The sequence below is a fragment of the Dermacentor variabilis genome, chromosome 7, assembly GCF_050947875.1.
Source record: "Dermacentor variabilis isolate Ectoservices chromosome 7, ASM5094787v1, whole genome shotgun sequence".
Classification (NCBI taxonomy): Eukaryota; Metazoa; Arthropoda; class Arachnida; order Ixodida; family Ixodidae; genus Dermacentor; species Dermacentor variabilis.
The window spans coordinates 164,588,882-164,602,195 of record NC_134574.1 but is presented as its reverse complement, the minus strand read 5'-3'; the positions used below and the strand labels follow the sequence as shown (position 1 = coordinate 164,602,195).

Here is a 13,314-nt window from a genome sequence, read left to right as displayed (position 1 = left end):
CGCTTTCCTGGCAGACTCACCACGTAGTTGACGTCCGACAGTTTTTGAACAATTCGTGCTGGGCCCTCCCACTGCACGTCTAGTTTGTTTTTTAGCGATGTGCGCAATATCATGACCTCATCGCCCACCTCAAAACGACGGGCCCTGGCTGTCCGATCATAGTAAACCTTGGCCCTCTGCTGGGCCTTTGCCATTGCTTCACCTGACAACTCCTGTGCCCTTCTTAAGCGTTCGAGGAGCTTAAGCACGTACTCCACCACGACTGGGTCGTCGCCCCTGCCTTCCCACGATTCTCGAAGCATGCGAAGCGGAGATCGCAGCGAGCGACCGTACACCAGCTCAGCTGGCGAAAACCCCGTAGCCGCATGCGGCGCGGTCCTTAATGCAAACATCACCCCAGGCAGACACAGCTCCCAGTCCGTTTGTTGTTCAAAACACAATGCTCTCAACACGCGCTTCATGACGGAGTGGAGCTTCTCAACGGAATTCGACTGTGGGTGGTACACCGAGCTGTGTAACAGCTTTACCCCGCACCTTTCGAGAAAGGCTGTCGTCAAAGCGCTCGTAAACACCGTGCCCTGATCTGACTGGATTTCCGCAGGAAAACCAACTCGTGCAAATATGGACAGTAGTGCATTGACTATCTCAACTGAGCTGAGTTCTTTAAGCGGCACTGCTTCAGGGAACTTTGTCGCTGGGCAGATCACAGTCAAAATGTGTCTGTACCCCGTGGTTGTTACCGGCAGAGGTCCCACTGTATCAATAACGAGCCGTCTAAAAGGCTCCGTAATAATAGGTACCAATCTCAATGGCGCCCTCGATTTGTCCCCTGGTTTGCCCACCCGCTGACAGGTGTCACATGTCCTCACAAAGTGGTCTGCGTCCCGAAAACACCCTGGCCAATAGTACTCTTGCAAGAGACGGTCCTTAGTTTTCTTAACTCCTAGGTGTCCGGACCACGAACCCCCATGCGCCAAGCGCAACAGATCCTGACGATAGCATTGAGACACGATCAGCTGATCGAACTCCACTCCCCTGCGGTCTAGATACTTCCGGTACAGGACCCCACCTCTTTCCACAAAGCGAGCATTTTTCTTGGCGATACCTTCCTTGACAATGCAGCGTATGTTTTCTAGGCTGCCATCCTTCTTTTGCTCGGCTATCAAAGCCGACCGGCTGACTTTTAGCAACCTATTAAGTCCGTCTGACGTAGGCGCGATGAGCAAATCTGCAGATAGCTCTTCTAATTTTCCCGTGTCGGGCATTTCCTCTCCAGTATCTGGTGCCTTTAACGTTACAGACTTAATTTTATTCAGTTCAGGCGTGCTCTGAATATCAGCTTGCTGCGCCTCTGACCCTTTTTCATTGTTCGACAACGTCGGCCCCGCAACTACCGCCTTTGCAGCGAGCTCCCGAACCTTCGATCTGGTTAAGGCCTGAACGCTAGCCTCACCAAACAAAAGCCCCTTCTCGCGCAGGAGGTGATCGGACCTGTTCGAAAATAGGTACGGGTACTGGGGGGGCAGCATAGATGACACTGCGGCCTCCGTCTCAAGGGCTCCGAAAGGTCCTTCAATAAGCACTTTTGCTACGGGCAGACACACGCTGTGAGCTTCCACGGCTTGCTTGATCTATGCGCACTCGCCCGTGAATATATCGGGTTCTACGTAGGAGGGGTGAACTACATCCATCGTAGCTGCGGAATCGCGAAGCACTCGGCACTCTTTCCCGTTCACGAGGAGGTCTCGCATGTAAGGCTCGAGAAGCTTCATGTTCTCGTCAGTGCTGCATAATGACAAAAACACGACTTTTGTTTTTGTTTCCGGACACTGCGCCGAAAAGTGACCCGGCTTCTGGCACGTATAACACACGCGCGCTTGCCTCGTCTCGAACCGCTTTCTGCGTTCGGCTTCGGCTGCCGCCGTCTCCTTACGTTCTGTCGGACTGCTTTCACTCGCATCCGCACTACGTGTGTCCCCCTTTAATCTCATGGGCGTGAACTTCGGCCTCTCAAACTTCGAGCCAAATTCACCCTTTTGACCGTCCTTAGCTCCGCGAGCCCGACGCGTCACAAACTCCTCGGCTAGCTCGGCGGCTTTAGCCACCGTACAAACGTCTGGCCTATCCAAGACCCAGTACCGCACGTTCTCAGGTGACCGACTATAAAACTGTTCTAGCCCGAAACACTGCAGAACTTTCTCGTGGTCACCAAACGCTTTCTCTTCTTTGAGCCACTCCTGCATGTTTGACATAAGCCTGTACGCAAACTCCGTATATGACTCACTTCTGCCTTTCTCATTTTCCCGAAACTTCCGACGGAACGCCTCCGCTGACAGCCTGTACTTTTTTAGCAGACTCGATTTCACTTTGTCGAAATCCTCTGCCTCCTCTCTATTCAAGCGAGCGACTACGTCGGCCGCCTCGCCGGGTAACAAAGTGAGCAAGCGCTGTGGCCACGTTTCCCGAGAGAACCCTTGCTTCTCGCACGTTCGCTCAAAGTTAACCAGGAACAAACCAATGTCCTCTCCAAGCTTAAACGGCCGCATCAGGTCAGTCATTTTGAACAATACGCGTTCTCCTGCACCGTGTGCCTGACTTCCATTACGAGCGCGTTCCAACTCTACCTCGAGACGCTTCATTTCCAAAGCGTAGTCGCGCTCTTCTTTTTCTTTTTGTTTTTGTTCTTTTCGTTCGCGCTCCTTTGTTTTTGCAGTCTCCCTCTCCTCAATGGTCTCAAGGCATTCCGACAGCTCGTCATCCTCAGCTTCCAACTCAAGAATAGCCCTTAGCAGTTCTGGTTTTCTGAGTTTGTCCGAGACATCCAGACCCAACTCTCTTGCAAGCTCCAGCAATTTCGGTTTGCGCAACGACTTCAAATCCATGGCTGCTCTGAATGCTGCTTTCTCTACTGCCTACTATTGTCTTGCCGCAAACTAACCCGGCAGCAACGACAACCACAATTACCAGCTCTGTTTCTGACACTAACAAAAGCCTGGCAAAGCTCAGAAGAAGAAAGTCCCGCACTCACCAAACCTCGCAGCCAAGAGTTCAGCGCAGTCGTTCCGCTGCAGGCAACCAGTCATCACACAGGGCTCGTTGCACTGCTCCCGGATGGTCGTTGTGCTGCTCAGCATACAGTCAACTGCATATCTTCGCTGCTGGCCTCCGTTGTCGCGATCCCACCGCTGCCACCAGTTGTTGGGAACTCAGCGCTGACGCCCGTTGTTGCACCTGGGTCGCAAGCCCCAAGGGTAGCGTTGGCCTGGCGGCCTGGGGCACAACTGGAAGCATTCGAAGGTCCCGGCAAAGCATGAGTCGACTGGTAACAGAACAACTTGTTTATTCTAGCATCGCAAAAGAGCGGGCGGTCAGGTCGACCGAAGTGGAGAGACTGGAGAGCACGTTACTCAACAGAAGAAATCGGAGCCTCTCTCGGCGTCCGGGGGCAGCTGCTTTTATACTCTCGCAGTTGAGGGCAAGAAGGAACGCCTCTATAGACGCGCACGTGACTTCGCCGCTCGGGCACGTTGGGACGAGTAGGTGACGCATCCGCCGGGCCGGCGCCGCTCGGGCACGTTGGGACGAGTAGGTGACGCATCCGCCGGGCCGGCGCCGCTCGGGCCCGTTGGGACGAGTAGGTGACGCATCCGCCGGGCCGGCGCCGCTCGGGCACGTTGGGATGAGTAGGTGACGCATCCGCCGGGCCGGTGCCGCTCGGGAACGTTGGGACGAGTAGGTGACGCATCCGCCGGGCCGGTGCCGCTCGGACCTCCTCGCTTCACAGTTGGGGGAGCTCCTCTCCCCGGCTGCCGCGCTTCGACAAGCGTGGGCACCAACATGCACACACACACACACACGCACACGAAGACACGTGGCATTGGAACATGCCTGGACGCGCTTGGCGGGGAGGCGTAGCGGCGGCGCCGAACGGGCCAAAATGTCTGCCGCTTTGAACGAAGCCCCGGCGTCCGTTGCATCCGCGCCGGCTATACCGCGCGTCGTAGGCGAAACGTAACAGAACCAAAGTGCTCTCTGCACCTTATAAATGTTTCAAAATCAGGTAAGGGAGTAGGTACAGCTAGGAATTTCTCAATTCTAGCCCGATGATTAATATGTGGTCCGGGGGCATACTTAGCACAGCTTCATATATATATATATATATATATATATATATATATATATATATATATATATATATATATATATATATATATATATATATATACGTAGTATGTCTATAATGTGGAAGCGAATCTCACAAAATAGAAACTGCACAAACGTGAATACTCATAAGAACCTGCAACGACTTTATTTTCAAGTGATTGCAAGGGGCAAACATAACGCGAGACACCCAGCATGCAATATTAAGAAATTATTTTTACAGAGTTTTTATATGGAGTTTTATACAAATGAAGCAAAATCACGTGCGAAGGCAATGGAACACAAACGAATCCCATCGTTTTACTATTCAAATCCATTATATAAGCAGTTACCTACTGAGGGCAGTTGTGTTCCTTTCTAACAATTTGGACATACTTTTCATAACTTGAATGTATATAATAAACAAAACGAATGCTGAAACGGCGGCTAGTGGGTAGATCTTTGCAATTATTGGATGGAAAGATTCATTCATAGTTGTCAAAGCAATCTTCTGCTGTAAGGCTCTGACAGTTATTTAGGATGCCAAATAAATTGTATCAATTCCCATAATTTCTTTTTTTCACTTCAGTATCTGAAGACTGACTGCAAACGCTGTAATGCTGGCTTTGAGCCACGAATATGGCACACTGCTTCAGATTTTCGCTCTATAAGCCGACCAACGTCAGTGAAGGCGGTGCGTTCTGCACTAGTCGACGTCGTAACACGCAGTCTTTGCTAGGATAGTGAGTGATAATGAAAGAGTGACCACAGAGGCGGCTCAGCTGACGGTAGTAACTGAACCGTCGGTATACATTAGGGGGACGCTCGGCCCTCGCATCTCCCTTCCCCTTATGGCTCGCGTGTCCTTCCCCTGTACAAAACACACCCACGCACACCTGGTAGATTATTGTAGTTGCGCAGTGGTACGACAAATAGCATGAGTATTCCGATACGCGCGGGCGTGGATACTCGGGCGCAAGAGGAACACTTTGGCTGCTGTGCAGCGTCGCATGCACGTGGACTGACTGCGCGCTCGTCGGTTCTGTTAGGCTTGGGGACGCGCAGGGGCTATTGTTTGACTCCGCGGCACCCACCCGCGGTTGCCTCCCCGATTGCCCAAGTGCGTCTCGGTTTGCGTAACTGCATCCGCGAACAACTTAGATGAAGGTGTTCGGCATGTGGTATTGGGCAAACGTATTCGCTCGGTTTCCTTGCATGGGGAGTCGAATCCGTAGCTTCCTAGCGTGTTCCATATCTTTTGCGTAGCTCAGCTACGTGTTATCCTTGTCTACGAAGGTGCAGTACATGGCTTTTTGTTTGTCTGTACTAGCCTGTGTTGTCGTTACTTTGCTGCCAAAATTGTTTTAGACCTCGTAAAGGGCTGCGTAACGTGGCGCTCTTCGAATATCGGACGACAGGTTCGTTTGATAGATCCTTTGTTGGAACCGAAACTTTCATCGCTATTGCCAGCGGCGTTTCTTCTGGAGAGTGAGGCAATGATTTTGCAGGACATATGAACTTGTCGACAAGCTACATTTTCGCAAGCGTTTTTAGAAGAGAATACTGTTGACTGCACGAGAACCACGTGGTGTGTATCCAGGTAGGGCGAGGCCCAGCGCCCGCGGAGCGTCTGCAAGCCGGGCCTAAGTAAGGAAGCCTCGTGAGTAGTCGGAGTTCTTCTGCACATAGCTCTTTCTCTCTTTGTTTCACTCTATTGGAGTCGCAGGTTGGGCGGCAAAATTAACGTGTCCCACGGGTGCCTTATGGGCCGTCCGGTAAGGCACCTCGGCACCGGGTGCTCTGACACCGCCCGGGGCGGTGGGTGCCGTTTGCTCGGCTGCTCCACGCGGCGAACGGTGAGGGACCACCTCCCACAGCAGATGCCTACTCACGGCTGCCTGTTTTGGGCCCAATTCGGGTTTTCTGTTTCGGTGCCAGTTGTTTTCAGAGTAGCGACTCACTTGGCCTATGGTTTTCGGAGCTGCCTTTCATTTGTGAAAGAACACAACTGTTGGACTGTGGCCTTGAGGTTTCGCCGTTTTATTCCCCCATTCTTGCTTGCCTTGGTCGAACTGAAACTGCTCGTTCGACTCAAGAAAGCGACACTTTTTCACCTTAACCTACCATCTGAGTAGCCCCGCCGATATTTTTGAGAGCCAAGTTGAGCATCATAAAACGTAGACGATGCACCTTTAAAGCTAACTACTTGCACTACTTCAGTTTCTTGTGGAAAACGTTTTTCTTTAATTTACGGGGTTTTACGTGTCAAAACCACGATCTGATTATGAGGCACGCCGTAGTGGGGCACTCCGGAAGAAATTGGACTACCTGGGGTTCATTAACCTGCACCTAATCTAAGTAAGCGGGTAATTAATAAACGGAAAATCAGACATCCACCCGTTCGTGGCAATTGCTACAAAGCATTTATTTATTAATTACAAAGGAATTATTTATTAATTACATCTCTCCACCTTGCCGGTTTCCGCGGAACTACTACGTCAAACTCTTGCCTTTGCTTCGAGTTGACAAATTCGACTTCGCCCTACCATTTACTAGCCGCCTGGTTAGCTCAGAAGGTAGAGCGGCTGCCCCGGAAAGGCGGTGGTCCCGGGTTCGAGTCCCGGACCAGGACGAATTTTTCTTCAACTGCGAGGCCTTTCTTTCAAGGAACCCGCATGGGTTTCATTTGTAGCAATTGCTACGAACGGGTGGATGTCTGATTTTCTCTTTAATAATTACTTCTCTCCACCTTGCGTGTTTCCGCAGAACTATTACGTCAAAGTAAGCGGGTGTTTTTGCATTTCGCGCCCATCGAAAGGCGGCCGCCGATGCCGCGGGATTCCATCCCACTACCTCGTGCTTAGCAGCCAAACACCATAGCCATTAAGCAACCACGGCGTGCTGTCGAGAGCGCTTGAGTGTATGAAACGGGAGTGAGAACCAAGAGCCCTTTATACCCAATGGACATGTGCGTGGTTGCATTACTGCCGATCAATACCGAGGGAACTGAGCTGTCCAAGCGCAGCAGTGGATAAACCAGACTTCTGCTTCTCCTGAATCGGAAGGTGTAGCAATAACGTCGGTTAGGTGCTACAAAGGAAGAGATAGTGTTTCTCGTCGTTTCCCAGTTTGGCGGAGTTTGCCGTCTCGTCATCGTCGTAGGCTGTCTCGCCGAGTAAACAGGCCTGCCACCAGAGATGATCTAATGGAAACTGTGCCGATTCCGGTTGCCTCTCAATTTAATGTGTCGACTAGAGGTGCGGTCCTGGCAGTACAGTGTCTGGTTAGGACTGGCATTCCAAATGGGCGCGCTTCTGATGGACCCCGCTCCTGTTCAGGTTGCCTTCTCGAACTTTGCACTTTGCTTCGAGAGACAACAAGCGTATCGGTGTCGTCTTCGCTGGCGCTTCTCGCCACGGATCCCGGATGCAGCGTGCGCGTCTCCGTGCAAGTGGCTCATGTCCACCGTAGACACGTGGCTACCTGACGGTGGCGGTGAACTTCGGCACGTGGGTGGATCCTCTTGGGTGACTCCAGCCAACTACCCCCTGCGCAGCTTAGGGATATTGGGACTTCTCTAGACCCCACGCAAAGGCTAAATAATCGAGTGCGTCTTGTGACTCGTGGCTAGTTTTGTCCTACTTTCATCATGCAATAAAGTGCTTTGTGTGCTACTCCTCGTCTCAGCCCTGCTCGGGTCGCCACCGCCACATGTTCGGCCAACCACAGAACGTTAGCACGTAGGCTTCGCTATGGAGTGACTTAAGAAGGCCCCCAACCGCACTTAACAAAGCGATATGTGCCCTCGCAAGGGTTTAAAATTATCTGTAACAATCAACCATTACAGGCTCGTGCAAATAAAGGCATGGGCGAGCTGATGCTGATGTCACTATCGCCGGATTATTGCCGCTCAGGTATGGGCTGTGGATCTATCTGCTTTACTTCTTTCTCCACGTTTGCCATCAGTCTTTCGCCAAGCAGGTGTAGCGCGCAGTCTCTGACACAGCTTAAATGTGGAGAGAGATAGCAGGAACGAGATCTAGGATGTTATGGTGGGGGAGCTTGGAGAAGCACTTGTGCTGCAGTGGCCACTGGTTACACCGTCCCTACTCGACAGGTTGAGCCCTCCGCGACCTATTTTCTTTTTTTGTTCCCCAAGTCCAAACTGGTGCTCCGGAGGCGCCATTTAGAGACTGTGACGACAATTCAAAAGGAAATGACATCGCTGCCGAAGTGCTTAACAGAAAGCTTTCAAGGATGTTTTCAGCAGCGGAAGAAAAGGTGGAGCCCGTGTTTTGTGTTCGATGGGAAGTATATTGAAGGTGTTCACAGTGAGGTATGGTAATGTCTGGGACATGAATTTTCTTCAGAAGTGTTACACACGAGCTTTTCGGACGGGCCTTCTATACTGCATTTGTTGTTTCGTGTAAAGTATACTTCATAGGAACCCCGTTACTCTACATTATCACTTTGACAAGCGATGCCAAAATACAGCTTCAAAGCACAGGCTAGTCCACCTGATAGAAATGAGCAGCGACATTAAAGCTTTAGAAACGTGGATATGTTCTCGCGAAATAATAAATTAATGGTGGCTGCTATACAGCGCATAACCTATAATGTTGCATCCCATTGAGTACGCGGCACTCTGTCGCTAAGAACCTTTGTATGAATTGCGCGATGTACAGATGAATTTTTTCTTTCTAGGTGGTGGAATGATGAACCCCATGGGTATGATGAACCCCATGGGAATGGGTATGGCAGGCATGGGAATGGGAATGAGAGGCATGGCAATGGGAGGCATGGGAATGGGAGGCATGGGAATGGGAGGTAAGTGAAACTATTCTTCATTAGGGTGGAATCTTGGGCTGGTTGGCGGGAGCATAGCTCAAGTTCTCTAAGATCATAGTTCACACGAAGCAGACAAAAAAAAAAAAAAAAAGAAAGGCGCGCATTGCGGTGCGATACACACGCTGACTCGTGTGAGCGCTGGTTTTCAAGAATTTGAACTATGGGATTGTTCATTCCTTACTAGTGCAATTACTCTTGTAATATTCCATAATCAGAAGGATGTCTAGTAGCTTACTTTTTAGCTCATAGAACCACACGGTGACGCTTCTTGTTTTATAAATCTGGATGTGCAACGATTATTCGAGATTAAATATTCGTTTGTCATTCGACTGTAGGGTATATTGCGTTTCCGTAATAATAACAGCAATTGCTCTCACATGCAGATGAATGCTTGATAAAAATTTAGGTTGGAAAAGTGATAACATGCCTTTGTAGGATAGTATTCCGCAGCCATTCCGCAGGACATCGAAAGTGCAAAAAGCGTTTGTGTATATATGTATTTATATGTATACCATATGTTCATAAGGAGAAGGATAAAACGAACGAAGCGCTTTCTGCACCACTTGTGCTCAGAAGCCGCTCAGAAAAGGTACTCTATGGTAAAATATCACGTAAAGTACCATGTGCAGCGTAGAACATTTAAACATTTGCCCAGATATTTATTGTCGCTAGGCGATAATTCGCACAGCAATTTATGTACGCACGTACACGTTTATTATTGCGATTTCGGCTTCGATTGGATTTTAATCTTGTATGAATGCATTGTGGTATTACTTCAACTGTTGAATGCAATGTTGTTCTTGTGCCACGTATTTATACCTTGGGGCTTAGGCGCACTCAAGTTACAAATTTGTAGCTTTTAGTCTCACCCACTCCGACTATGCGACGGGACTGCCGAAAATGACAATAGCTGCCACAGCGACAAAGAATAAATACAAAACCGTAAACTAGCGGTAACTTGTGTTAAGTGGCTTAAAATGTATCATCCAGCTCATTCGATATGACTTCAGTATGACCGCTCACAGGATAAGTACCCCGCTATTACCAATATTGCCTTAATTTCTGCAGTAGTTGTCGTGTAGCGATTCATTTATTACTGCTGCTTTCTCGCTTGCTGCATCATGGGACGTTGATATATGGCCGTTTTTAGGTACTTGCTTATCTGCACTTACCTTCATTAAGTGTGCTTTTGGTGCTTATAGTATTTCCTAGGAAGTCGCTGATGCTTCAGCAAAAGCATAGTCTGGGCCCAAAAGGATGCAGATAGCAACATCAAAGACATTCGCGAAAGGTTGTTAATCTTGAAAACGGAGCAACAGCGTAAAATCGCTTGGAGAATTGATTATTAGAAATGAATGCAGCGCATGCCAATATTAGACATTTCAAGTATGAATCGAACAACCTTCGATATTTAGTTGTTCTTCAATTTGAGGATTCGTCTTCAGAAAAGATGAATAAATTTCTTTATGCAGAATGTATGTGGTAGAAATGGTTAAGCAAAAGTACGTGGGTGAGAACTCCAAAATTCCGCCGGAGATGTCCATTGTAAATGCACCTGAATTGCAAAAACAGCCTTCCTGGAGCTCACCGCTCCAGGCAACTATGGTTCAGGAAGTATTGTGTATTCCCAGAGGGCCCAGTTTTCGATATAACGCATTGATCAGTAAAACATTGCATGATAGTGTGCAATAATTTATTAACAATACTTTCGCGTTACGCTGCCTCGCACATGTGTTACATCTGTTTAAGTTGAGACGACGACGAACTGATTCTTGTAGAGACCACTGTTCTTTCTCGCTGCAGTATTTTTTGTTTTTTCCCGTGTTCTACTGGAAGACGCCACTCCCATTGCCAAGGCAATAGAAGTGGAGTAAGAAGAACGCCGACGCGACGGGAGTTACTTTGGCAGGAACCGGCCCTAGGAAGAGAAACTGCCCTCCAAGTCAACCTGACAGCGAAGACAGTGTGTTGTACTCCTGCTCAGGCTATGACGCCTCAGATGAAGAAGGCTTAGAAAGAGCGGTACACCGGAAGGCCAAGAGAAGAAACATCAATTGACGGTCTTCGTCAAGTAAATCTACCGTCATGCCACAGCGAAGGCCATCGGCCCACACAATTCTTTTCGTGCCGTACAAACCTGTCGACAACCTCAACCGCCTTATTTGACAAGTGATTTCCGTTTCTCTGGAGGCTCTCGTTCCAGGAGAAATTAAGGATATGAGAATTAATAACCGAAAGAACGTCCTGGCTATTGATGTCCGCAACCAAAGCGCAATAAATGCTTTGATGGCAGTAAAGCTCCTGGGCAACATCAATGCCCACTGCCTCATTCCGCAGGACAACGAAACCACGGCTGGTGTTGTCTATAATATTGACGCATCGATTAGTGATAGCGACCGGCCAATTTTAATCAAACCTCCCACCTGCCTACCTGCCTACTGCCTACTGCCATTGCCTACCACCACATGTAAAGGTCGGCCACTTTCGGCATGTGGTATGACCTTTCGTACCCAAACCACTTCAGTGCAGAAGGTGTCAAAGAATTGGACAAGTGAGTGCTGTATGCCGAAATTCAACAATATTCCCACGATGTTCCGAACAACACGACACTGACACTTACCGTGCAACAGAGTTCAAGTTGCCACATTTTCAAGGCTCGCACGCTGCATCCCCAAAAGACTGCCCACGCCTAATAAAAAGAGCAGAAAATCTTGAGAAAAATTGTCAGAGACGGATCATCCCACAGATATGCTTCTGCTGCGATAAGGCGACATCGCTCCCGGAAACGAAAGTCTACGAAATGCTCTTCCGGTTCAAGGGAGAGGCCGCGTCCGGTAACGCTGCCTCCTGTTCCATTTGTCTCCAATACGAGCACGAATGGCAGCGAAAAAAAGCGGCCATGCTATTAACGCTTCATCAACTTGAGGTGTGGTCAGCACTGCCGAAGACATGCCACGCACCAGAGCCACAGCACATGACTCGCCACTTAAAAGTTCAATGTCACTGGAGTTGACCACATGCGCGATAAGGATTCACAAGTGAATGCTATGCTAAAGTCACTCACGAATGTCATGAGTCTTCTACTGAAAAAATGGACACTCCGGCTGCTCGTGGCGCACTGCAAGTAGCGGGCACGCCGACTACAGGGCTTGAAAGCATCGCATAGCACCATGGCCTGCCCCTCGTTGCCCTTCCACAAGGAGGTCAAGAAAGCATCTCTGTGGCAGTGGAATGCCCGCGGCCTCAAATCGAGAATTTCAGATTTTAGACACTTTGAGCTCGAAAACCGGTTTCCTACTCTCGTAATTTGCGAACCGAACGTGCAGAACGTGATACGCATATCTGGCTATGAGGCATTCATATGCTCTACCTGTGGTGATGTGAGCAAGGTCGTTGTATATATTAGACGTTACCTGACATACGTGTTGCGCACAGTCTCGCCTCACGACAACCGGTATGTTTGTTTAATTGTAAAAACGAAGAAGCTTACGTTCACTCTTGTCGCTGTCTACACTGCTCATGCAAGTTGCTTCAGCTCTAATCGACTGCACGACGTGCTATGAGCGACACCCGACCCTACGATTCTCACCCGAGATTTGAATGCTCACCATCCGCTTTGGGGGAGTTTGAAGATGGACTCCAGGGGAAGAAGACTAGCATCCTTTGCCCCACAGCACAACTTTTACTCCCTTAACGATGGTAGTCCGACATATCTACGAGGGATTGATCCTGGTATCGAATCACATGGAAGCGATCATATTCCCACATACCTGAAGATCAAGGGCCTATTTAGATACTCCTCCACGACTCTCTGGCGAATTGACTGGTCTGCCTTTTAGACACACGTTGAGAAAGTATTTCAGGAAGGGAACCATTCTAGCCTGGAACATGGAATTAAAAAATAAAGCCAGGCAGGAGGCTGCGCGCAGTTTTCATCATTTCCCGAAATATGAAGAAGTTCATTCCGAACTGCAACGACTACGAGCGATTCGCCGGCGTGCTGAAAGACGATACAGGTGAACGTAAATCCATCCACAATCTGCAAACGAAGATTCAACGCCGCATGAGGCACTACAATCTCAAAGATGGAAACGATTCTGTGAGTCGTTGGACCTGCGTGAGCGCTTGTCTCAGATGTGGAGAACCGTGCATGGACTTCGCGTATCCCCGCAACAGCGTGTTCCTTCCAAACTCTCGCTTTGCATCAATGTCGCAAAGAAATTGACGTTGCTGAAGAATTTTCTCAGGGCTTGCCAGCTTGCAGCCCCAAACGCACTTACACCACGTGCCACTCCTGTGCCTCGGGATTCCCGCATGGACGCAATG

At 49.3% G+C, this 13,314-nt stretch overlaps 1 protein-coding gene across 3 annotated transcripts in view; it reads left to right on the top strand.

Annotated features, from left to right (window-relative positions):
• Positions 1 to 13,314, top strand: part of LOC142588410 (uncharacterized) — a 69,206-nt gene that overhangs the window by 17,480 nt on the left and 38,412 nt on the right. For all 3 annotated transcript variants that reach the window (XM_075700106.1, XM_075700105.1, XM_075700104.1), the window contains exon 6: positions 8,845 to 8,967. In XM_075700106.1, coding sequence (XP_075556221.1) covers positions 8,845 to 8,967 — 123 coding nt within the window. The remainder of the gene's footprint in view (positions 1 to 8,844; positions 8,968 to 13,314) is intronic.